General features: G+C 41.4%; 1 protein-coding gene across 1 annotated transcript in view; it reads right to left on the reverse strand.

Moving 5' to 3' along the window:
* LOC134344356 (cullin-1) overlaps window positions 1–24080 on the reverse strand; it is a 128827-nt gene that overhangs the window by 6281 nt on the left and 98466 nt on the right. Inside the window, exons 17-20 of the mRNA XM_063044004.1 lie at window positions 4042–4134; window positions 3813–3860; window positions 3643–3725; window positions 3111–3216 (exon numbers count right to left, since the gene is read on the reverse strand). Of these exons, the coding sequence (XP_062900074.1) occupies window positions 3111–3216; window positions 3643–3725; window positions 3813–3860; window positions 4042–4134 (330 nt within the window). The remainder of the gene's footprint in view (window positions 1–3110; window positions 3217–3642; window positions 3726–3812; window positions 3861–4041; window positions 4135–24080) is intronic.

The raw sequence follows: 24080 nt of genomic DNA on the forward strand, positions 1-24080 counted from the left end.
AATGGCCAAGTCAGAGTATGGACCTTAACCCAACTGAGATGCTGTGGCATGACCTGAAGAGAGCTGTTCATACAAGTTAGCACAGAAATTTTGATGAAATGAAGCAGTTCTGTATGGAGGAATGGCCCAAAATTCCTCCTTGCTGTTGGTCAGGTCTGACCAGCAGCTACAGGAAACATTTGGTGGAGGTTACTGCCGCTAATGGAGGTTCTACCAGTTATTAAATACAAGGGTTTACATACTTTATCCAGTATGGACTGTGAATGATTAAACAATGTGTTCAATAAAGACATGTAAAGTACAATTTTTAGTGTGTTATTAGTTTAGGCAGATTGTGTTTGTCTACTATTGTGACTTAGATGAAGATCAGACCCCATTTTATGAGTAATTAATGCAGAAAACCAGGCAATTACAAAGGGTTCACAAACTTTTTCTTGCAACTGTACACTATTACATTTACCAGTACTTGCTTTATAGCCTACCAAGTCTTGAAATTCAAATGCTCATTCAGATAATTGGTTTTGGAAGAACTAAAATTTATGGAATGTGAATAATGGGAGGCACAAACTTTGTACAACCACCATCATACAAAAGGGAAAAAAGATTGAAGATGCAGACTGGAATTAATGGTTTGATCCTGACAACAGCTAACCATAAGACACAAGAGCAGAATTAAGCCATTCAGCCCTTTGAATCTGCTCCACCATTCCATCATGGTTAATCCCGGACACCACTCAACCCCATACACCTGCCTTCTTGCCATATCCTCTGATCAATCAGAAAACTATCAACTTCTGCTTTAAAAATACCCATGGACTTGGCCTCCACCACAGTCTGTGGCAGAGCATTCCACAGATTCACTACTCTATGGCTAAAGAAATTCCTCCTTGCTTCTGTTCTAAAATGTCACCCCTCAAATTTGAGGCTGTGCCCTCTAGTACTGGATACCCCTACCACAGGAAACATCCTCTCCACATCCACCTTATCTAGTCCTTTCAACATTCAGTAGGTTTCAATGAGATCCCCACGCCTTCTTCTACAATTCAGTGAGTACAGGCCCAAAGCTACCAAACACTCCTCATATGTTAACCCCTTCATTCCTGGAATCATCTTTGTGAACCTCCTCTGGACTCTCCCCAATGACAACACATCCTTTCCGAGATATGTGGCCCAAAACTGTCGACAATGCTCCAACTGTGGCTTGACTAGTGTCTATAAAGGCTCAGCATTATCTCGTTGCTTTATATTCTATTCGCTTTGAAATAAATACCAACGTTGCATTTGCGTTCTTTACCATAGACTCAACCTGTGAATTAACCTTCCGGGAGTCTTGCATGAGGACTCCTAAGTCCCTCTGCACCTCTGAAGCTTGAACCTTCTCCCCCTTCAGATAACAGTCCGCACTATTGTTCCTTTTACCAAAATGCATTATCATACATTTCCCAACACTGCATTCCATCTGCCACTTTTTTGCCCATTCTTCCAATTTGTCTAAGTCCTGTTGCAATCACATTGCTTCCTCAGCACTATCCATCACTCCACCTATCTTCATATCATCTGCAAACTCTGCCACAAAGCCATCAACTCCATTATCTAAATCAGTGACAATGTGAAAAGTAGCAGTCCCAATACTGAACCTTGAGGAACACCACTAGTCATTGGCAGCCAACCAGAAAGGCCCATTTTATTCCCATTCGTGCCTCCTGCCTGTCAGTCATTCCGCTCACCAGTATCTTTCCTGTAACGTCATAGGATTTTATCTTGTTAAGCATCCTCACATGTGGCACCTTATCAAATGCCTTCTGAAAATCTAGGAAAATGATATCCACTGCCTCTCCTTGTCCACCCTGCTTGTTACTTCCTCAAAGAACTCCAACAGATTTGTCACTCAAGATTTCCCTTTACAGAAACCATCCTGTTTTTGATTTATTTTATCATTAGTCTCCAAGTACCCCTTCTTTGGCTTTTATGCAGTCCTAACTTCCTTTGTCAGCCACAGTTGCCTACCCCTGCCATTTGAGAACTTCTTCCCCTGGGGGACATATCTATCCTGCGCCTTGTGAACTATTCGCAGAAACTTTAGCCGTCACTGCTCTGCCATCATCGCCACCAGTATCCCCCTCCAATCCGCCTCGGCAAGCTCCTCTCTCATGCCTCTGTAATCCCTTTATTCCATTGCAGTACTAATACATCTGACTTATGCTTCTCCATCTCAAACTGCAGCATGAATTCAATCACAATATGATCACTGCCTCCTAAGGGTTCCTTTATGTTAAGCTCCCTGAGATATGACAACATCCAATCTAAGACAGCTTTTCTCTGAGTAGGCTGAAGCACAAGCTGCTCTAAAAAGCCATCTCATAGGCATTCAAAAAATTCCCTCTTTTGCGATCCAACACCAATCTGATTTTCCCAGTCCCCTTGCATACTGAAGTCCCAATTACAATTGTGTCATTACTCTTACACGTGCCATTTCCAGCTCCCTTTGCAATCTCAACCCCACATCTTGCCTACTATTTTGAGGCCTATATATGATTCCCATAATGGTTTTTTTATACCCTTACAGTTTTTTTTAACTCCACCCACAAAGATTCAATATTCATTGACCCCATGTCACCTCTTTCTAAAGATGCAATTCCATCTCTTTCTAACAGAGCCACACGACCACCTATGCCTTCCTGCCTGTCCTTTCAATACAAAGTATATCTTTTGATCTTAAGTTCCCAACTATGGCCTTCTTTCAGCCACAACTCAGTGATGCCCACAATGTCATACCGACTAATCTCTAATTGCGCCACGAGTTCGCCCACCTTATTCCAAATGCTATGTACATTTAAATACAGCACCTTCAGTGCTGCATTCATCAACCTTTTGAATTTTGCCTCTATGGTACAATTTAACTCTTTGCTCTGTCTGCCATTGTACCCAATCATTGGCTTGTCCTAACAGTGAAGGCATTTCCATAATTTGCCTAAATCATCCATAACTAACCATTTTCAAGAAATCATAGAACATTATAAAACCAAATGTCTGTTGCTAAGTTGGCTGATTACAAAATAGTTAAGAAAACAAAATGCACAGATCAATTTCTTTTATTACAAAGGACCTACCTGAATCAACAACTTCCTATCTTCTTCAATGTTTTTGTGTGTGGTCTCCTGTTCTTGCTTTTGTTCAGTCTTCATTGGCACATTAATGTTTACTCTCAGCTTTTTACTATAAGAAACAGTTCAGTTTAGAAAATAGCATACCTAAAGAAAAGCTCAATAGCTCTAATTCTCACAACTTCTTTATCACTTACAATGAAAGTTACATCTTTTACAATGAAAGTTACATCTAAAACTGTGACAAACTTCTATAGATGTATGATGGAGAATATAGTGACTGGTTGCATCACAGCCTTGTATGGAAACATCAATGCTCGTCAAAGAGAAAATCCTGCAAAAAGCAGCAGGTAAGGCCCAGTCCATCATTGGTAAAGCCCTCCCCGCCACTGACCCACACTGGTTGTCTGCCTTGTTTGTGTGGTCTTTCACTGAGTCTATCATGGTTATGTATTTATTGAATATGCCCTCAAGAAAACAAATCTCAGCATTGTATATGGTGACATATATGCACTTTGGTAATAAACTTTGAACTTACTTTTTATACCCCAAGTACAGTTTGATTAATGTGTCAGGCTTCATTTCCACTTCATCCACATTCGCATTTTCATCCTCCAATACCTAAGTTTAAAAAAATGTAGCTTATTAAAGTGAGCCATGTAGTCTATTGTTTAATATCTGATTTCCAAATAACTAATCAGCACTTACCAGTAGTTTGGACTTCAAGAGTATCTGTAAAACCTGCACCAGTATGTCCTGAAATCAACATTTTCAAAGTATGAACAAAATTTCAAAGTTGAAGATATTGTCTCCTGTACAGTCAACAAAATGAAGCAGATAAAAACCAGCTAAACTAAAAAAAACTTTAAATTTCACTGCTGATTACCAATATAACTATCTACTGACATTATTCAAAAGGTGTCAAATGTCTTCTCACCATTTTGATTTGAGTGCTGTCTGTCAACTGTTGAACAGTATAGGCATCCTCTGTGTTATATTGAAGTAGGATTGCCATCTGGAATGTGGATGCCTTTGAATACAAAAGTAAATTCAATCCTGAGGATTTATTTTGAAGCTCCAGACAAGTAACTGTCTTGCCAATTGCATGATAACTTGTATTATTAACGCGCCACATCCTCCTTCTCACATTTCAAAACTTTAATACTATATTTGGAAACTTCTCAAACTTTATAAAGAATGGTTGTTATAAATTAATTCAAAAGCACTGAACTGTAGTAAAACCAGTGTTCAGTTGACTGAACAAAACAAATAAAAATTCACAATGTATCAAAAGAAATAAGTTGCAACAAACTACTTGTGATATTTCTGGCAAAAACACGTGTTGAAAAGTTCAAATTGAAGTGTTAGTTCCAGGATTTCAAAATTAGCAATTCAGCAAGAAAGTAGTTTGGTGCTCTTGTGACTGGCAAAACTGTTGGCTTGTGGATTTTGAACACAAGTTTTGAACAAAGCGAGGGGAGTCAGTCAGGTCATTTGGCACTCTTGAGATTGGCAGAGCTGTTGGCTTGTAATCCTGAATCCTGTGGCCATTGCCCTCAGTAACAGGTATATCCAGTTTGGATACTGCTGGAGAGAACGTCCTACCAGGGAAAGCCACAGTGACTCGGTCTCTGGCTTGTGGTTCAGAAGGGAAAGGGAGCGAAGCAATGCAGCGATGATAGGGGATTCAATAGTACAGACAGCAGACAAGAGATTCTGTGGATGAGATACACCTGGATGTTCAGATGCCTCCCAGAGTCAGCAACACCTGCTAGTGGGTCCATAGCATGCTAAAGGGGGAAGGTTGAGCAGCCAGAAATCATGATACATACTGGTAACAACAAGATAGGTAGGAAAAGGGAAGAGGTCCTGAAGAGAGCGTATACAGAGTTAGATAGGAAGCTGAAAAGCAGGACCTCAGGGTGGAAGTCTCTGGATTGTTGCCAGTGCTATGTACCAGTGTGGGTAAGAATAGGATGATTTGGAAGAAGAATGTGTGACTGAGGGAACTAGTGCAGGGGCTGGGTTTCAGATATGTGTATCATTGGGATCTCTACTAGGGAAGCCATGACCTGTAAAAAAAGATGGGTCACAGCTGAATCCTTGCAGGCAGGTTTACTAGAGCCAATGGAGAGAGATTGAACTAGTTTAGCAGGGGATGGGAATGAGAAGGAAAGGGCAGAAGCATATCAGGTGCTAGGTATCTAGGTGCACAAGCATTTCAGAGACAAGGACTATAACACCCTAACCTTTACCATAGCCTCGAAATGGAAGAGTATGGGAAAGTATTTAATTCGGGGGGGGGGGGCGAATAATGATGCTATTAGACGGGAACCTGCGTAAATTGGAAACAGATGGACTCAGGGATATGATCAATGGAAATGTGGGCGTTGTTTAGGGAGCACACTTGCAATATTGTGTTCAATTCTGGTTACATCATTATAGGTTCCTTAAGGCTGTATAGCCGGGAGTCATAGTGGGGACAAATTCCCACTACTTATTACATGCTCCTAATGGTGTGCGACTCAAATAGCTTCTGACAATCAAGTCCAGCTCCTGGCCTTCACATATGGTTCAGCTACTAAGCACAGAGGAACCATTTCTACTGACAGGAGAAGGGGCAAAGGCAAGTTACTAGCGCCTTAAAACCAGTCACTTTGGGTAGATGGAGCTCGTCAACTGTGGTTGGCAGCTCATCTAGAAGGAAAACTCTGTTCTCAAACCTCTGCTGCCCTGTGGCTCTACTCACTCATGGGGAAGGTTTCGGGAGTAAACCCCAAGGGAAAAATCGAGAGCTGGAGCCCTAAGGCAGTCCTACGTTGAGTTCAACACTGACTGGCAACTCCTGTGATGCTGTTGGTGCCACACTGTACTGGTCTCTGCTGGTCCTTTGCGTTATAGACAATAGACAATAGGTGCAGGAATACGCCATTCAGCCCTTCGAGGGTTGATCATCCGCATCAGTATCCAGTTCCTGCCCTATCCCCATAACCTTTGATTCCACTATCTTTAAGAGCTCTATCCATCTCTTTTTTGAAAGCAACCAGAGACTTGGCCTCCACAGCTTTCTGGGGCAGAGCCTTCCATATATCCACCACTCTCTGGGTGAAAATGTTTTTCCTCAACTCCATTCTAAATGGCCTACCCCTAATTCTTAAACCGTGGCCTCTGGTTCTGGACTCACCCATCAGCGGGAACATGCTTTCTGCCTCCAGTGTGTCCAATCCCTTAATAACCTTACATGTTTCAATAAGATCCCCTCTCAGCCTTCTAAATTCCAGAATATACAAGCCCAGTCATTCCAATCTTTCAACATATGACAGTCCCGCCATCCCGGGAATTAACCTTGTGAACCTACGCTGCACTCCCTCAAAAGCAAGAATGTCCTTCCTCAAATTTGGAGACCAAAACTGCACACAGTACTCCAGGTGTGGTCTCACCAGGGCCCTGCACAGCTGCAGAAGGACCTCTTTGCTCTTATACTCAATTCCCCTTGTTATGAAGGCCAGCATGCCATTAGCTTTCTTCACTGCCTGTTGTACTTGTATGCTTGCTTTCAGTGACTGATGTACAAGAACACCTAGATCTCATTGTGCTTCCCCATTTCCTAATTTGACTCCATTTAGATAATAATCTGCCTTCCCGTTCTTACCAAAGTGGATAACCTCTCATGTATCCACATTAAACTGCATCTGCCATGCATCCGCCCACTCACCCAGCCTGTCCAAGTCACCCTACATTCTCATAACATCCTCCTCACATTTCACACTGCCACCCAGCTTTGTGTCATCGGCAAATTTGCTAATGTTACTTTTAATTCTCTCATCTAAATCATTAATATATATTGTAAACAGCTGTGGTCCCAGCACTGAACCCTGTGGTACCCCACTGGTCACCGCCTGCCATTCCGAAAGGGACCCGTTAATCGCTACTCTTTGTTTTCTGTCAGCCAGCCAATTTTCAATCCATGTCAGTACTCTGCCCCCAATAGCATGTGCCCTATTTTTGCCCACTAATCTCCTATGTGGGACCTTATCAAAGGCTTTCTGAAAGTCCAGGTACACTACATCTACTGGCTCGCCCTTGTCCATTTTCATAGTTACATCCTCAAAAAATTCCAGAAGATTAGCCAAGCACGATTTCCCCTTCGTAAATCCATGCTGACTCGGACCCATCCTGTTACTGCTATCCAGATGTGTTGTAATTTCATCTTTTATAATTGACTCCAGCATCTTTCCCACCACCGACATCAGGCTAACCGGTCTATAATTCCCTGTTTTCTCTCTTCCTCCCTTCTTGAAGAGAGGGACAACATTAGCTACCCTCCAATCCACAGGAACTGATCCTGAAACTATAGAACATTGGAAAATGATTACCAATGCATCCACGATTTCTAAAGCCACCTCCTTCAGTACCCTGGGATGCAGACCATCAGGTCCATGTGACTTATCAGCCTTCCAACCCAACAGCCTATCCAACACCATTTCCTGCCTAATATAAATTTCCTTCAATTCATCCATTACCCTAGGTCCTTTGGCCACTATTGCATCTGGGAGATTGTTTGTGTCTTCCCTGGTGAAGACAGATCCAAAGTACCTGTTCAACTCGTCTGCCATTTCCTTGGTCCCCATAATAAATTCAACCGCTTCTGTCTTCAAGGGCCCAATTTTGGTCTTAACTATTTTTTTTCCTTTTCACAAACCGAAAGAAGCTTTTACTATCCTCCTTTATATTCTTGGCTAGTTTACCTTCGTACCTCATTTTTCTCCGCGTTCATCAGATGCTTGGAGAGGGGGAGCTTGCTGTCCATATTGTACTGCCCTAGCTTGCATATCTAGACAGCTAGGACACAACATTCGTGATCAACCCTGACTAACGGAGGCTTTATCTCATCATTACAGTTAGGATGAAGAAGCTTTAGAGAGGGAGAAGAGGAGACTTAGCTCTTCAGGATGCTGCCTAGATACGACAGCATGTCTTATGCGAATAGGTTGAGCGAAAGAGGATGAAAGGTGACCTGATAGAGGTGTACAAAGTGGTAAGAGGCACAGATCCAAGTGGATAGCTAAAGATAATTTTCCAAGTTGGAAATGGTTAATGCCTGGGGACATAATTTTAAGGTGATTGAAGGAAAGTATGGGGAGGTGGGTTTCTAGGACTTTTTTTTTAAAAGAAAGAGTGGTGAGTGCTTAGTACGCCCTGCCAGGGGTGATGGTAGAGGCAGATACATTCGGGGCATTTAAGAAACTCTTAGATAGGCACATGCATGATAGAAAAATGTAGGGCTATGTAGGAGGGAAGGGTTAAATGAGTTCAGAGTTGGTTGAAAGTTCAGCACATATCATGGGCCGAAAAGCCTGTACTGTACTGTGCTGTAGTATGTTATATTCTAAATAGTGTATTAAAAACTAGGAAGTTTTTACAGAACAGGAACTTCAAATTTAAAGTTCATAACACAGTTACCAATAACCTATTCAGTCTTTAGATTTTCTTTACTCTTTTTGTTTACAAAGTAGGAAGCCATTCAGCCCATCAGGTCAATGGTATGCTGCGAGACTATAAATCCCACTTCCCCGGTTATTTCGCCATATCCTATTCCCCTTTCCATATCCACCAACAGCCCTGATTCTTCTGTCACCCATGTACAACTGGGGAAATTTATGGTTAAGCAAATTAAGCAACTATCATACACACTTTCGGGATGTGAGTGAAATCGGAGTACTGAATCCATGTGGTCAAAAAGTAAACAAATACACTCATGCAGAAGGCACAAGAGGTTAGGGTTGAAGGCAGGTTGCTGGAGCTGTGTGGTGATACAATTAACTGTTGTGTCGTATCTTCTGGGCTTCCAGAAAAAAAAGAGAAACTACATGCTTGAAATATTTGCTGGAGCAGTCGACTCAGAAGGGAAACATTAGATTGAGAAAACAAATGGAAGAAATAGGAGAGGTGGGAACAGAAGAACAGGGAATAGACGTAGAGAACATTTTAAATAGAGCGGAGATGGTAGAGGTAGCAGAAGGGAGAAAAAGAATGATAAATGGTAAAATGGGCTTAGGGTCAAGCATTTACTGCCAAACCACAAGCAACTGGTAACTGAATAATTGGGCAAATAGTGAAAGATTCCTACCATCTGCAGAAGGTGTCAAAAGAAAGAGACCAAGAATGAATCTTAGATCCCCTCCAGTTCGCTACCAGCCCCGACTAGGAGTTTGAGGATGCCATCGTCTACCTGCTGAACCCTGTCTACGCCCACCTGGACAAGCCAGCGAGCACTGTGAGGGTAAAGTTTTTGACTTCTCCAGTGTGTTCAACACTATTCGCCCTTGCTCTGCTGGGGGAGAAGCTGACAGCGATGCAGGTGGATGGTTCCCTGGTATCATGGATCCTTGATTACCTGACTGGCAGACCACAGTACTTGTGCTTGCAACACTGTGTGTCTGACAGAGTGATCAGCAGCATTGGGGCTCCACAGGGGTCTGTCTTGTCTCCCTTTCTCTTCACCATTTACACATCGGACTTCAACTGCTGCACAGAGTCTTGTCATCTTCAGAAGTTTTCGGATGACTCTGCCATAGTTGGATGCATCAGCAAGGGAGATGAGGCTGAGTACAGGGCTACTGTAGGAAACTTTGTCACGTGGTGTGAGCAGAATTATCTGCAGCTTAATGTGAAAAAGACTAAGGAGCTGGTGGTAGACCTGAGGAGAGCTAAGGTACCGGCGACCCCCGTTTCCATCCAGGGGGTCAGTGTGGACATGGTGGAGGATTACAAATACCTGGGGATACGAATTGACAATAAACTGGACTGGTCAAAGAACACTGAGGCTGTCTACAAGAAGGGACAGAGCCATCTCTATTTTCTGAGGAGACTGAGGTCCTTTAACATCTGCCCGACGATGCTGAGGGTGTTCTGCGAGTCTGTGGTGGCTAGTACTATAATGTTTGCTGTTGTGTGCTGGGACAGCAGGCTGAGGGTAGCAGACACCAACAGAATCAACAAACTCATTCGTAAGGCCAGTGATGTGGTGGGGATGGAACTGGACTCTCTCACGGTGGTGTCTGAAAAGAGGATGCTAAGTGGCATGCCATCTTGGTCAATGTCTCCCATCCACTACATAATGTACTGGGTGGGCACAGGAGTACATTCAGCCAGAGACTCATTCCACCGAGATGCAACACAGAGCATCATAGGAAGTCATTCCTGTCTGTGGCCAAACTTTACAGCTCCTTCCTTGGAGGGTCAGACACCCTGAGCCAATAGGCTAGTCCCCTGGACTTATTTCATAATTTACTGGCATAATTTACATATTACTATTTAACTATTTATGGTTCTATTACAATTTATTACTTATGGTGCAACTGTAACGAAAACCAATTTCCCCCGGGATCAATAAAATATGACTATGACTATGAATAATCTTCTACAGCATAGAAAGATGCAAAAGATGAACGAGGACAAAGTACGAGCTGTCTCTGCTCCCTTTCTCCTGCCCAGTGAGCTAAAACTCTTCAGGTCTTTTTTTTGCTGATTACGCCCTTACTTTCTCTCCAATCTTCCCACTTTCCCTCTGAGCTCATTTTGATCAAATATCATGGTCCACCAACTCCTATTTTCCTCTATTTATTCGTCATTAGCCGATATTTCTAGTGGTTCCTCCTTCTTCAAAGCTTTATCGCACCCCTCTCCACAAAGTCTGCATCTCAGCCCTGTCCTCAGCAAGTCACATGACCCTTACTTTCACAAATTATCACTTTCCTTTCCTAGGTAACATGACATCACAAGTTCATGTCCTTCTTTGTCAATTTCCTTGTTTGAATCTCCCACAATATTAATAATACCTCTGTCATGACTTCAGAACATGACCAAAATTATTATTAATGTGATTGTGAGACAAATTATACCATCATAGTTGACTGCAGCCTTTCCTTAAGTGACTGAGCAGCATAAACCAGCTGTTTGCATTGCTGATTGCCTATTTCTATCTTGGCTAATGATCTGCAGCCAGAGGATTAGTTGCTCTGCTGGTCTTCCCAATCACTCTAAAAAACTCTTGGTGTTCTCCCAGGGGTCTTCTCCTAATATCTTCCCATTCCTTACCATATTGCTGGTTACCACATACTTGTAACTACATTCAGCTTCATGTCACCATCACAATAAATGACTCCATATAGATTATTCATCCAAATAGAAAACATCTTCCACCTAAATTCTGGGCCAAGCACAGCCACCCAACTTAGTTTCCATCAAATTTCATTCCCAACCACTGACTCATCCCACTTCCTCTCAACTATCTGAAATTAAGTCAAATTTCAGCCCTCGTATGCAAACCACAATAATTTATTTTCTGTTCTAAAACACTGTTGGATTCTGATCCTGCCTCAGTTTACCTGATGCTTAACCACTCAAAGAAGCTTCCACTACTGTAACTGTACTACTCCCATTCACCTTACACCATTTTGTCTACTGACATTGTTAAACAATTTTTCAATTTAAAATTCTTATATTTGATTTCAAAACCATGGCTTTATCCTTACTATACTTCTAACTGTACAAACGTCCAAGAAATCTGTTCCATCAAATTTTGTTTGGCTGTAAACATTTAACCTATAGTTTTTCTTCCAGGTGAGGTAACAATTCACCTGCATTTCTTGAATCTGGTATTCACAATGTGACTTCAAATTGCATCTGGTATTCATAATGTGACCTCCTTTACACTGGAGAAAACAAATGCAGATTGTACACTAGCGTTTGTGCTGCAGAGGGCATCCTGAACTTCCAGCTGTCATTGTATGTCACTTCCACTTTGACCTTTCTCTATAACCTCTTGATACAAGGTTGAAGGCAAAATTGAGGAACACCTCATCTGCCATCTAGCCATGATGTAGTCTTTCACACTCAATATTGTGTTCTCCGACTTCTCCAAGTAATGTGCTCTTTGTCTGTATTTCAACGGGCCATTTCTTTCTTTCATTATTTTGACTGCTTCTTTGTTTATTAGTATAGTTTGGCTGGCTGGGCGTGCCCCAGAGCTGTGCTCTTAGTGACACCATTCACAAAGAAGCACAGTGTGCTTGCAAATGCTAATTAGCTCATTTAATACCAGGGTTACTCCCTATATTCAATCCATTTCTCCCTCACTTTCTTTGCTACAGGAAATTTAACTTGATCTCTCTTTCCCCAATTCTGAGAACGGGTCCTAGATCTGAAACATTTACTGTTTCTCTTTCCCCAAATGCCTTGCTGAGTACTTCCAGTACTTTCTGTTTTAGACAATAGATAATAGACAATAGGTGCAGGAGGAAGCCATTTGGCCCTTCGAGCCAGCACCGCCATTCTCTGTGATCATGGCTGATCATCCACAATCAGTACCCCATTCCCGCCTTCTCCCCATATCCCCTGACTCTGCGATCATTAAGAGCTCTATCTAACTCTTTCTTGAAAGCATCCAGAGAATTGGCCTCCACTGCCTTCTGAGGCAGAGCATTCCACAGATCCACAACTCTCTGGGTGAAAAAGTTTTTCCTCAACTCCGTTCTAAATGGCCTACCCCATATTCTCAAATTGTGGCCTCTGGTTCTGGACTCCCCCAACATCGGGAACATGTTTCCTGCCTCTAGCATACCCAATCCCTTAATAATCTTATATGTTTCAATCAGATCCCCTCTCATCCTTCTAAGTTCCAGTGTATACAAGCCCAGTTGCTCCAATCTTTCAACATATGACAGTCCCACCATCCCCGGTATTAACCTCGTGAACCTCTGCTGCACTCCCTCAATAGCAAGAATGTCCTTCCTCAAATTTGGAGACCAAAACTGTACACAATACTCCAGGTGTGGAGTATTTCTTACATCCAGTAACACAAAACCACTCAAAATGTGGTAAGGATTAAAATGTCTACCAGAATGTCCAAAGGATCTGTTCATCAGATCCTTGGGATTTATTGGCTTCAATGTCATCAGCTTCTCTAGTATTAATTTTATTAACAATTTTTCTTTACTTCCTTATTCTCCTGGGTTCTCTAGAGTTTCTGATGTGTTATCTTACTTCTTCCTTCAAAAAGACAGACATAATTATCAACTTCAGTGACATCTCTGTATTTCCCAAAATAAATTCACACATCTGCAGTAGGGATCAATACTGACTTTCTAATCTTTTCCTCATTATTCACCAGTTCATTTTTGTTTATCTTGCCTTTCTTATTCCACCTTTATTATAGAATTGGGAGTTACAATATGCTCTGCCTAGAGCTGTAACAACTTTATAAGCCTCTTCTTTTGATTAAATACTTTAATTTCTTCTGTCAATCCCAATGCACCACATTTCATGTTGATTTTTTTGTGCATTAAATGATCTTCTTACAAATCATATTTTACTTAAAATGTTAGCCCGTACCCATCCACCGTCAGATCTTTTAAAACAATTTCCCAATCAAAGTCAACTCGGCCTTATACAATCATAGTTTTCTTAATTTAGATTTAGGAGCCTAGTTTCAGACTGAACTGCATAATTTTTGAACTTAATACAAAATTCTCTCTTTTCTGGTCATTCTTACCAAAGGACATCTTTTCAACTGTTTCCTTTAACTCTTCTTTGCTGCAAAATATAAGGTCTGATATGGTCTTCTGGTCTCAATGCACCCCATAAATTTGCTAATTTGACTTGACCAATCTGTGCATATTAACATCGCACCTGTTTTGTGTACATGCACCCTATTTCTCCAGTTTTCTAATACATGTTGCTCCTACTGTTTTTTGCCTTTTGCTGTTTCTTAGCTCTACCAGAGTGATTCAAATTTTCCACAATGATCCAATGAGCCAATATCATTTCTCACCATTCCTACAAGTAAAATGGAATTGAACATTCAGCTTACAGTGGCATGCAAAAGTTTGGGCACCCCGGTCAAAATTTCTGTTACTGTGAATAGTTAAGTGAGTAGAAGATGAACTGATCTCCAAAAGTCAAAGTTAAGAAGATGAAACATACCTTTCAACATTTTAAGCAAGATTAGTGTATTATTTTTAACATAGAAACATAGAAAATAGGTGCAGGAGTAGGCCATTCAGCCCTTCGAGCCTGCACCGCCATTTATTATGATCATGGCTGATCATCCAACTCAGAACCCCGTCCCAGCCTTCCCTCCATACCCCGACCCCCGTAGCCACAAGGGCCATATCTAACTCCCTCTTAAATATAGCCAATGAACTGGCCTCAACTGTTTCCTGTGGCAGAGAATTCCACAGATTCACCACTCTCTGTGTGAAGAAGTTTTTCCTAATCTCGGTCCTAAAAGGCTTCCCCTCTATCCTCAAACTGTGGCCCCTCGTTCTGGACTTCCCCAACATCGGGAACAATCCTCCTGCATCTAGCCTGTCCAATCCCTTTAGGATGTTATACGTTTCAATCAGATCCCCCCTCAATCTTCTAAATTCCAACGAGTACAAGCCTAGTTCATCCAGTCTTTCTTCATATGAAAGTCCTGCCATCCCAGGAATCAATCTGGTGAACCTTCTTTGTACTCCCTCTATGGCAAGGATGTCTTTCCTCAGATTAGGGGACCAAAACTGCACACAATACTCCAGGTGTGGTCTCACCAAGGCCTTGTACAACTGCAGTAGTACCTCCCTGCTCCTGTACTCGAATCCTCTCGCTATAAATGCCAGCATACTGTTCGCCTTTTTCACCACCCGCTGTACCTGCATGCCCACTTTCAATGACTGGTGTATAATGACACCCAGGTCTCGTTGCACCTCCCCTTTTCCTAATCGGCCACCATTCAGATAATAATCTGTTTTCCTATTTTTGCCACCAAAGTGGATAACTTCACATTTATCCACATTAAATTGCATCTGCCATGAATTTGCCCACTCACCCAACCTATCCAAGTCACCCTGCATCCTCTTAGCATCCTCCTCACTGCTAACACTGCCACCCAGCTTCGTGTCATCCGCAAACTTGGAGATGCTGCATTTAATTCCCTCATCCAAGTCATTAATATATATTGTAAACAACTGGGGTCCCAGCACTGGGCCTTGCGGTACCCCACTAGTCACCGCCTGCCATTCTGAAAAGGTCCCGTTTATTCCCACTCTTTGCTTCCTGTCTGCTAACCAATTCTCCACCCACACCAATACCTTACCCCCAATACATTGTGCTTTAAGCTTGCACACTAATCTCCTGTGTGGGACCTTGTCAAAAGCCTTTTGAAAATCCAAATATACCACATCCACTGGTTCTCCCCTATCCACTCTACTAGTTACATCCTCAAAAAATTCTATGAGATTCGTCAGACATGATTTTCCTTTCACAAATCCATGCTGACTTTGTCCGATCATTTCACCGCTTTCCAAATGTGCTGTTATCACATCCTTGATAACTGACTCCAGCAGTTTCCCCACCACCGACGTTAGGCTAACCGGTCTATAATTCCCTGGTTTCTCTCTCCCTCCTTTTTTAAAAGTGGGGTTACATTAGCCACCCTCCAATCCTCAGGAACTAGTCCAGAATCTAACGAGTTTTGAAAAATTATCACTAATGCATCCACTATTTCTTGGGCTACTTCCTTAAGCACTCTAGGATGCAGACCATCTGGCCCTGGGATTTATCTGCCTTCAATCCCTTCAATTTACCTAACATCACTTCCCTACTAACATGTATTTCGCTCAGTTCCTCCATCTCACTGGACCCTCTGTCCCTTACTATTTCTGGAAGATTATTTATGTCCTCCTTAGTGAAGACAGAACCAAAGTAATTATTCAATTGGTCTGCCATGTCCTTGCTCCCCATAATCAATTCACCTGTTTCTGTCTGCAGGGGACCTACATTTGTCTTTACCAGTCTTTTCCTTTTTACATATCTATAAAAGCTTTTACAGTCCGTTTTTATGTTCCCTGCCAGTTTTCTCTCATAATCTTTTTTTCCCCTTCCTAATTAAGCCCTTTGTCCTCCTCTGCTGAACTCTGAATTTCTCCCAGTCCTCAGGTGAGCCACTTTCTCTGGCTAATTTGTATGCTTCTTCTTTGGAATTGATACTATCCCTAATTTCTCTTGTCAGCCACGGGTGCACTACCTTCCTTGATTTATTCTTTTGCCAAACTGGGATGAACAATTGTTGTAGTTCATCCATGCAACCTTTAAATGCTTGCCATTGCATATCCACCGTCAATCCTTTAAGTGTCATTTGCCAGTCTATCTTAGCTAATTCACGTCTCATACCTTCAAAGTTACCCCTCTTTAAGTTCAGAACCTTTGTTTCTGAATTAACTATGTCACTCTCCATCTTAATGAAGAATTCCACCATATTATGGTCACTCTTACCCAAGGGGCCTCTCACGACAAGATTGCTAATTAACCCTTCCTCATTGCTCAAAACCCAGTCCAGAATAGCCTGCTCTCTAGTTGGTTCCTCGACATGTTGGTTCAAAAAACCATCCCGCATACATTCCAAGAAATCCTCTTCCTCAGCACCTTTACCAATTTGGTTCACCCAATATACATGTAGATTGAAGTCACCCATTATAACTGCTGTTCCTTTATTGCACACATTTCTAATTTCCTGTTTAATACCATCTCCGACCTCACTGCTACTGTTAGGTGGCCTGTACACAACTCCCACCAGCGTCTTCTGCCCCTTAGTGTTACGCAGCTCTACTCATATCGATTCCACATCTTCCCGGCTTATGTCCTTCCTTTCTATTGCGTTAATCTCTTCTTTAACCAGCAACGCCACCCCACCTCCCCTTCCTTCATGTCTATCCCTCCTGAATATTGAATATCCCTGAACGTTGAGCTCCCATCCCTGGTCACCCTGGAGCCATGTCTCTGTGATCCCAACTATATCATAATCATTAATAACAATCTGCACTTTCAATTCATCCACCTTATTACAAATGCTCATTGCATTGACACACAAAGCCTTCAGGCGCTCTTTTACAACTTTCTTAGCCCCTATACAATTATGTTGAAAAGTGGCCCTTTTTAATGCTTGCCCTGGATTTGTCGGCCTGCCACTTTTACTTTTCTCCTTAGTACTTTTTGCTTCTACCCTCACTTTACACCCCTCTGTCTCTCTGCACTGGTTCCCATCCCCCTGTTGTGAACTAACCTCCTCACGCCTAGCCTCTTTAATTTGATTCCCACCCCCCAACCATTCTAGTTTAAAGTCACCTCAGTAGCCCCCGCTAATCTCCCTGCCAGGATATTGGTCCCCCTAGGATTCAAGTGTAACCCGTCCTTTTTGTACAGGTCACGCCTGTGCCAAAAGAGGTCCCAATGATCCAAAAACTTGAATCCCTGCCCCCTGCTCCAATCCCTCAGCCACGCATTTATCCTCCACCTCATCGCATTCCTACTCTCACTGTCACGTGGCACAGGCAGTAATCCCGAGATTACTACCTTTGCGGTCCTTTTTCTCAGCTCCCTTCCTAGCTCCCTATACTCTCCTTTCAGGACCTCATCCCTTTTCCTACCTATGTCATTGGTACCTATATGTACCACGACCTCTGGCTCCTCACCCTCCCACTTCAGGATATCTTGGACTCAACCAGAAATATCCCAGACCCTGGCACCAGGGAGGCAAACTACCATCCGGGTCTCTGGACTGCGTCCACAGAATCGCCTATCTGACCCCCTTACTATCGAGTCCCCTATCACAACTGCCCTCCTCTTCCTTGCCCTACCCTTTTGTACAATGTGAGAGTGAAAAAAAGGAAAGGAGTACCATACAAAAGTTTGGGCACCCCAAGAGATCTGAGCTCTCAGACAACTTTTAGCAAGGTCTCATACCATCATTAGCTTGTTAGGGCTATGGCTTGTTCACAGTCATCATTAGGAAAGGCCAGGTGATGCAAATTTCAAAGCCTTATAAATAACCCTGACTCCTCAAACCTTGTCTCAACAGTCAGTAGCCATGGACTCCTCTAACCAGCTAAATTAAAATAAATGATGCCCACAAAGCAGGAGAAGGCTATAAGAAGATAGCAAAGCGTTTTCAGGTAGCCATTTTCTCAGCTCGTAATGTAATTAAGAAATGGTAGTTAACAGGAACGGTGGAGGTCAAGTTGAGGTCTGGAAGACCAAGAAAACTTTCTGAGAGAACTGCTCGTAGGATTGCTCGAAAGGCAAATCAAAACCCCCGTTTGACTGCAAAAGACCTTCAGGAAGATTTAGCAGACTCTGGAGTGGTGGTGCACTCTTCTACTGTGCAGAGACACTTGCACAAATATGACCTTCATAGAAGAGTCATCAGAAGAAAACCTTTCCTGCGTCCTTACCACAAATTCAGAGTCAGAAGTTTGCAAAGGCACATCTAAACAAGCCTGATGCATTTTGGAAACAAGTCCTGTGGACTGATGAAGTTAAAATTGAAATTCTTGGCCGTAATGAGCAAAGGTATGCTTGGAGAAAAAAGGATGAAGAATTTCATGAAAAGAACACTTCTCCAACTGTTAAGCACGGGGGGTGGATCGATCATGCTTTGGGCTTGTGTTGCAGCCAGTGGCACAGGGAACATTTCACTGGTACAGGGAAGAATGAATTCAATTAAATACCAGCAAATTCTGGAAGCAAACATTACACCGTTTGTAAAAAAAAGCTGAAGATGAAAAGAGGATGGCTACTACAACAGGATATTGATCCTAAACACACCTCAAAATCCACAATGGACTACCTCAAGAGCCGCAAGCTGAAGGTTTTGCCACGGTCCTCTCAGTCCCCCGACCTAAACATCATCGAGAATCTGTGGACAGACCTCAAAAGAGCAGTGCATGCAAGACGGCCCAAGAATCTCACAGAACTAGAAACCTTTTGCAAGAAAGAATGGGCGAAAATCCCCCAAAGAAGAATTAAAAGACTCTTAGCTGGCTACAGAAAGCGTTTACAAGCTGTGATACTTGCCAAAGGGGGTGTTACTAAGTACTGACCATGCAGGGTGCCCAAACTTTTGCTTCAGGCCCTTTTCCTTTTTTGTTATTTTGAAACCGTAAAAGATGGAAATAAAAAAGTAATCTTGCTTAAAATATTAAAGAAATGTGCCATCTTTAACTTTATGCCTTTTGGAAATCAGGTCATCTTTTACTCGCTTAGCTATTCACAGTAACAGAAAATTTGACCAGGGTGCCCAAACTTTTGCTTGCCACTGTATATCACTGGTCACTCTGAAACCATGGTTCATTAATGACAAATCAGTCATATCAAGTAATATTGATTTATACTATTCATTTACCTTGTGAATGTTATGTGCATTTGGGAAGTTTACCTTCACTTTTGTCCTTGTAACACTTCTTCAGAACTCTGATCACCTTTTCTGCTTTGTCTTTGTTTCTTTCACCTATTTATTTTGCTTACAGGCATTTGTAACTGCTTATTCCTGCTTTGTTTCTCACTTCTGGAATTATTTTAAGGTTCCATATTTCTGGCAAGCTAAGTTTAAACCCTTCTAAAAACACAACAAACCCTGTTGCTGAGATAATAATTATAGCCTCATTCAATCTGTATAGGTCTCACCCAAAAATGGTGCCAATGCTTGAGAAAGCTAAACTAAAGCTCCATCTCTCTGCCTGCACATTGATTTGCACCGTCTTATTGTATTTTTTAACAATTAGCATTGGCAGAAGTCCCCAGTTTGCCAACTCTGCAGTCCTGCCATTTAATCTTTTTTCCCAACCCTAAATTCTCGTAACAGGGCCATAAGCGGCTTTATAGAAAAGTTAGTGTGGGTTTATTGCTGTGGACAAATAAGCACTGAAGGTTCTGGCTAACACTACTCTTCAAATTTCCATTAAAGGGAGAAGTTTAAAAACACTGCCAATTCTTATATGGGTTCAGGATATCCCTTTAAGGGCCAAAGCAGAACTGGAAAATTTAACTGCAGCACAAATGTCACGTACTGTACCTATCTCTCAGTGATCTTCATATAGGCATGGTATCTGTCCTTGTCTGTTTAAATTGATTTCAGACAGGCAGTTGACATGTGTAAAATGGGCAGAACTGACTTGTATGAATGGGAATAAATATGCTACTGCACAGATTCAGCGCAGAAATTACTTATACACGTATACACACGTGCACACACGTGCCTGGATCCCATCCAAAAAAGGGCAACACCAACTAATTTATGTATCCAGATAATTGTTACTGAATATCCCACACACCAAACAATCTGGATCTGTTGCAAAGAATGAACACTTGCATTTGCGTAACAAATCAGCATTCATATTTCACAAAAACAGGGTCTTTAGCTCACTAATCATCAAAACCCCATTTGCACTAATTTTATTTTATTGTTATGTCCACCCCCACCCCACTGCCCAAGATTCTACCAATCAACACCAGAGAGATTTAACCTACAAATCCGCATATCACTGGGACAAGCAGGAAATCACAGCACCCAGAGGTAATGCATAGCCGTCAGAGACTCCACCAGAAATCAGAACTGAACCTAAATCGCTGGAGCTGCGATGCCTATTTTCTAGGTGTTGATTAACAAGCTCTTAATCTCTTCATAAATACAAGACATTCTGCAGGTGCTGGAAATCCAGAGCAACACACAAAATGTTGGAGGAGCTCAGATGGACAGGGAACATCTGAATAGGAATAAAGAATAATAGTTCAGCCATGACCACCCCCACCACCCCCAATACTGGAGTCCTGATGAAAGATCTCGGCCCAAATCACCAACTCGATTCCTTTCCATAGATGCCATCTTTCTTGCTGAGTTCTTCCAGCATTCCGTGTGTACTCCCTAATCACTTCCATTACTTTCAGGATCCTGTCCTTTGAAGGCAAGACTACAAAGTAGACAATCAAGTAAACTGAGAGTGCCACATATAAAACTGTAAGACCATTTCTCTATTTCTAACCATCAGAAAAGAAGCCTTGTGATATTTGGATACCTGCCTCATAATCTTTCTCATGCAAAACATTCATTCTACTAGTTTATTGCTTAATGAATGCTCAGCCCACCATTGTTCCTGTTTCAAACTTATTAACCATGATCAACTTGTTCTATCAATTGCATCTTTTAATTACTGATTCATTATCAAATATTCTGATTCAAAATGCAAGTAAACTATAACAGTTTTTGATTTTAAAATTTCTTAGCCATTTGTCCTGTAATACAAAGACCTTAACTTCTGAACTAACAACACATCAGAAAACTTCAAAATATTAAAAATAACGATGCAGGAAGATCATGTCAAGATCAAGTCTGGTTAACAGTACTCTTTCAAAGAAAATTTGACAGATGGTGTGGGTCAAGAAGTGAGTCAATAATGTATGGCCACCTCATACAAAAATGGCAAAGTTAAGAAAAAGAAATAATATACAACCTGCTCTTTTGCCAAAATGATCAGTAAGAAGTCATACCTTGATATTTACGTCAGATGTCCTTTTCCAAATAAACTGATTAGCTGGGGAGATGGGATTAGATTTTTGCTCACTGATCAAGTTCCCTAGGACCAAAATTATCAAATGAACAACTAATGATTTATAAAGACCTCTGACACCCCACCACATGTACATATAAGAACAGGCAGAAAATCATTTGACCAAGCAATTACCAAGTTTTCTGCATGGATTCTGCAAGTTATAGGTATTCCAAACACCTCCTATTATGAGGTGTTGGGTGAAGATTGTGCTAAATGGTCATAATAACAGAGAAATACAATATATGGAATCTTATTCTAGTTTTGCCATTTCCCAGAACCATTTCATCACTCCAATCTACCTTCCACACCCCAATGGCACTGAATCAACACTTAACGTCATTAACAACAGAGTTCAGACTGCAATGTCATCAACGTTACACCAATACCCTCAAAGTTAATCTTGTAATGTTCCTCCAACACCTCTCTTTGTTACACACCTCTCTAGGATTTGCTTCACATGGATCCAATCTGATCCATTTCAGATTTAATTCCCATTAAATTCATGGCCTTATCCATACAAAATCTCAACAACCACGCCCTTAGTGCTTACATTGGAAATTGCAAAACCCATTTCAGCAACAACTTTGAATATTCAGCAAGAATTGTTATTTAAAATAGTGTAAAACTGAACTCTGAAAACCAAAACCATAACCATATAATTAAATACTCGAGTCCTGTAAATTACCGCCGTTGCTGAGCGCACAATTCAGCCTTGTATTATCATCCTTGTTCGTTTTAATGGCTGTCAAGGTCACAAGGCATGACAGAAACTACTATTATTCATACTTTGGTAGCCTCATGTGGCCACTATAGTGTTCTTCAGATTCAATTCCACAACAGTTTACAATACAAGTCTAATAAATACAAACACGAGAAATTCTGCAGATGCTGGAAATCCAAAGCAATACACACAAAATGACAGAGGAACTCGGCAGGCCAGGCAACATCTGTGGAAAAGGGAAAACAGTCGACGTTTTGAGCCAAGACTCTTCTTTAGTCTAATAAATAAACAAGCATAGAAGTCGCAACACAAACAACATCTATGAACAGATGAACAACTGTTTTGGCTAAATTTGAATATGCTACTAAATGGACAGATTAAATTTGCAACGTGTACAATTTCAGGCAAAAACTTCATCCTTGCCAACTCACATGTTATCTTAACCTTAGCTATCAGAAAAATCAAAAAGAATTCCATGCAGAAAGGCCATAACAAAAAAGGAAAACATTAAAATGAAAATTTATGTCAAGTGAGTAAATCTGGATGTACATGTTCATAATAAAACACCAGGATTGTGCTGTGATCCACATATACTATGTGCTTTCACAATTCCAATAATCTATTACCAACTACTTAGAAATTCCAGTCTGTATATGGGTCACCACACTCCCTTTCATGCATTAGGGACGTGACCTTAAAATTCACCTAGTCCTGTTCCTGTTTTCCCCTGAAACATGCTTTCTGTACTCACTTGTTGACCGAAAATTTATTACTCTACTGCGTAGTATCTTAAAAGAAAGTGATTTAAAGTCTGTTGGGGCACTAATGGGATAATTGAGTAACAGTCAATAGTCTGGAAAATCTGCAAGTCGAACATCACTGAAGTCCTCGGCACATTGAATTGATGTAGTTTTACTGCACATAATACAAATCCTTTGCTTTATAAGGAGACATCATAGATGGAAATAGTTACATAAGTTCATTAATCGAGCATGGTCAAGTCACTAGATGAGGGGGAGGAGGGGTGCTTGTGGAGGAACTGTTAGCTGTGGTCACCTTTCTCTATAATGCCTTATTAAATATCAACAAGGATGAAATGATCAACAGGAATTAATTCATGACTTAAACTTGCTCAATTGCCATTGACATGGGTCAACAGGAAACAAATTACTAACGACTCCCACAGAAGGATGACAAATGCTGTCCTTGCCAATGTAGTTCTGTTATCACCATCTTTTCCAACTGGATTATGAGAAAAGTTTGTACAAACAAATTTCGTGCTCTCAATTATGGAATAGCATCTTACCTGCAATTGTACTCATAGCTGCATAACCCAAGAGCTATAAAACTTAAACACCACGGGTATTTCCAATGATGAACTTTGGCAGAATCTGTTCAAAACTTCATGCCAGTAAATTCCAGTGAAATTAATTGGATTATTTGTAATACAAAGGTAATCTTGAGAAGGACATACATGGCACACAAAGCAACAAGTCTCATTTTCTAATTGCAGATTCATTTACTTAAGAAACACTATCCAAAGGACCTGTTGAATCAGTGTATTCTAACAAAAGATCGACTTCCTGCTAATACTGATGGAGCAGGCAAACCGATATTTGCAGTAGCAACACAGATGATACACAGTACGTTTGGTTTAGTAGGCCCATATTCATGGCTGAAGAGTTTAATAAGCCCAATAGTAAAACATTCAAAAGAGCAATATGTTTACTGAAATAGGTGAAATGCTAAAAATAGCATGCTAGGCAACATCTGTACAGCAAGAAACAAGAGTCAACATTCCATACCAACAATCTTCCATTTGTTTTTTGC

The sequence above is a fragment of the Mobula hypostoma genome, chromosome 3, assembly GCF_963921235.1.
Source record: "Mobula hypostoma chromosome 3, sMobHyp1.1, whole genome shotgun sequence".
Classification (NCBI taxonomy): domain Eukaryota; kingdom Metazoa; phylum Chordata; class Chondrichthyes; order Myliobatiformes; family Myliobatidae; genus Mobula; species Mobula hypostoma.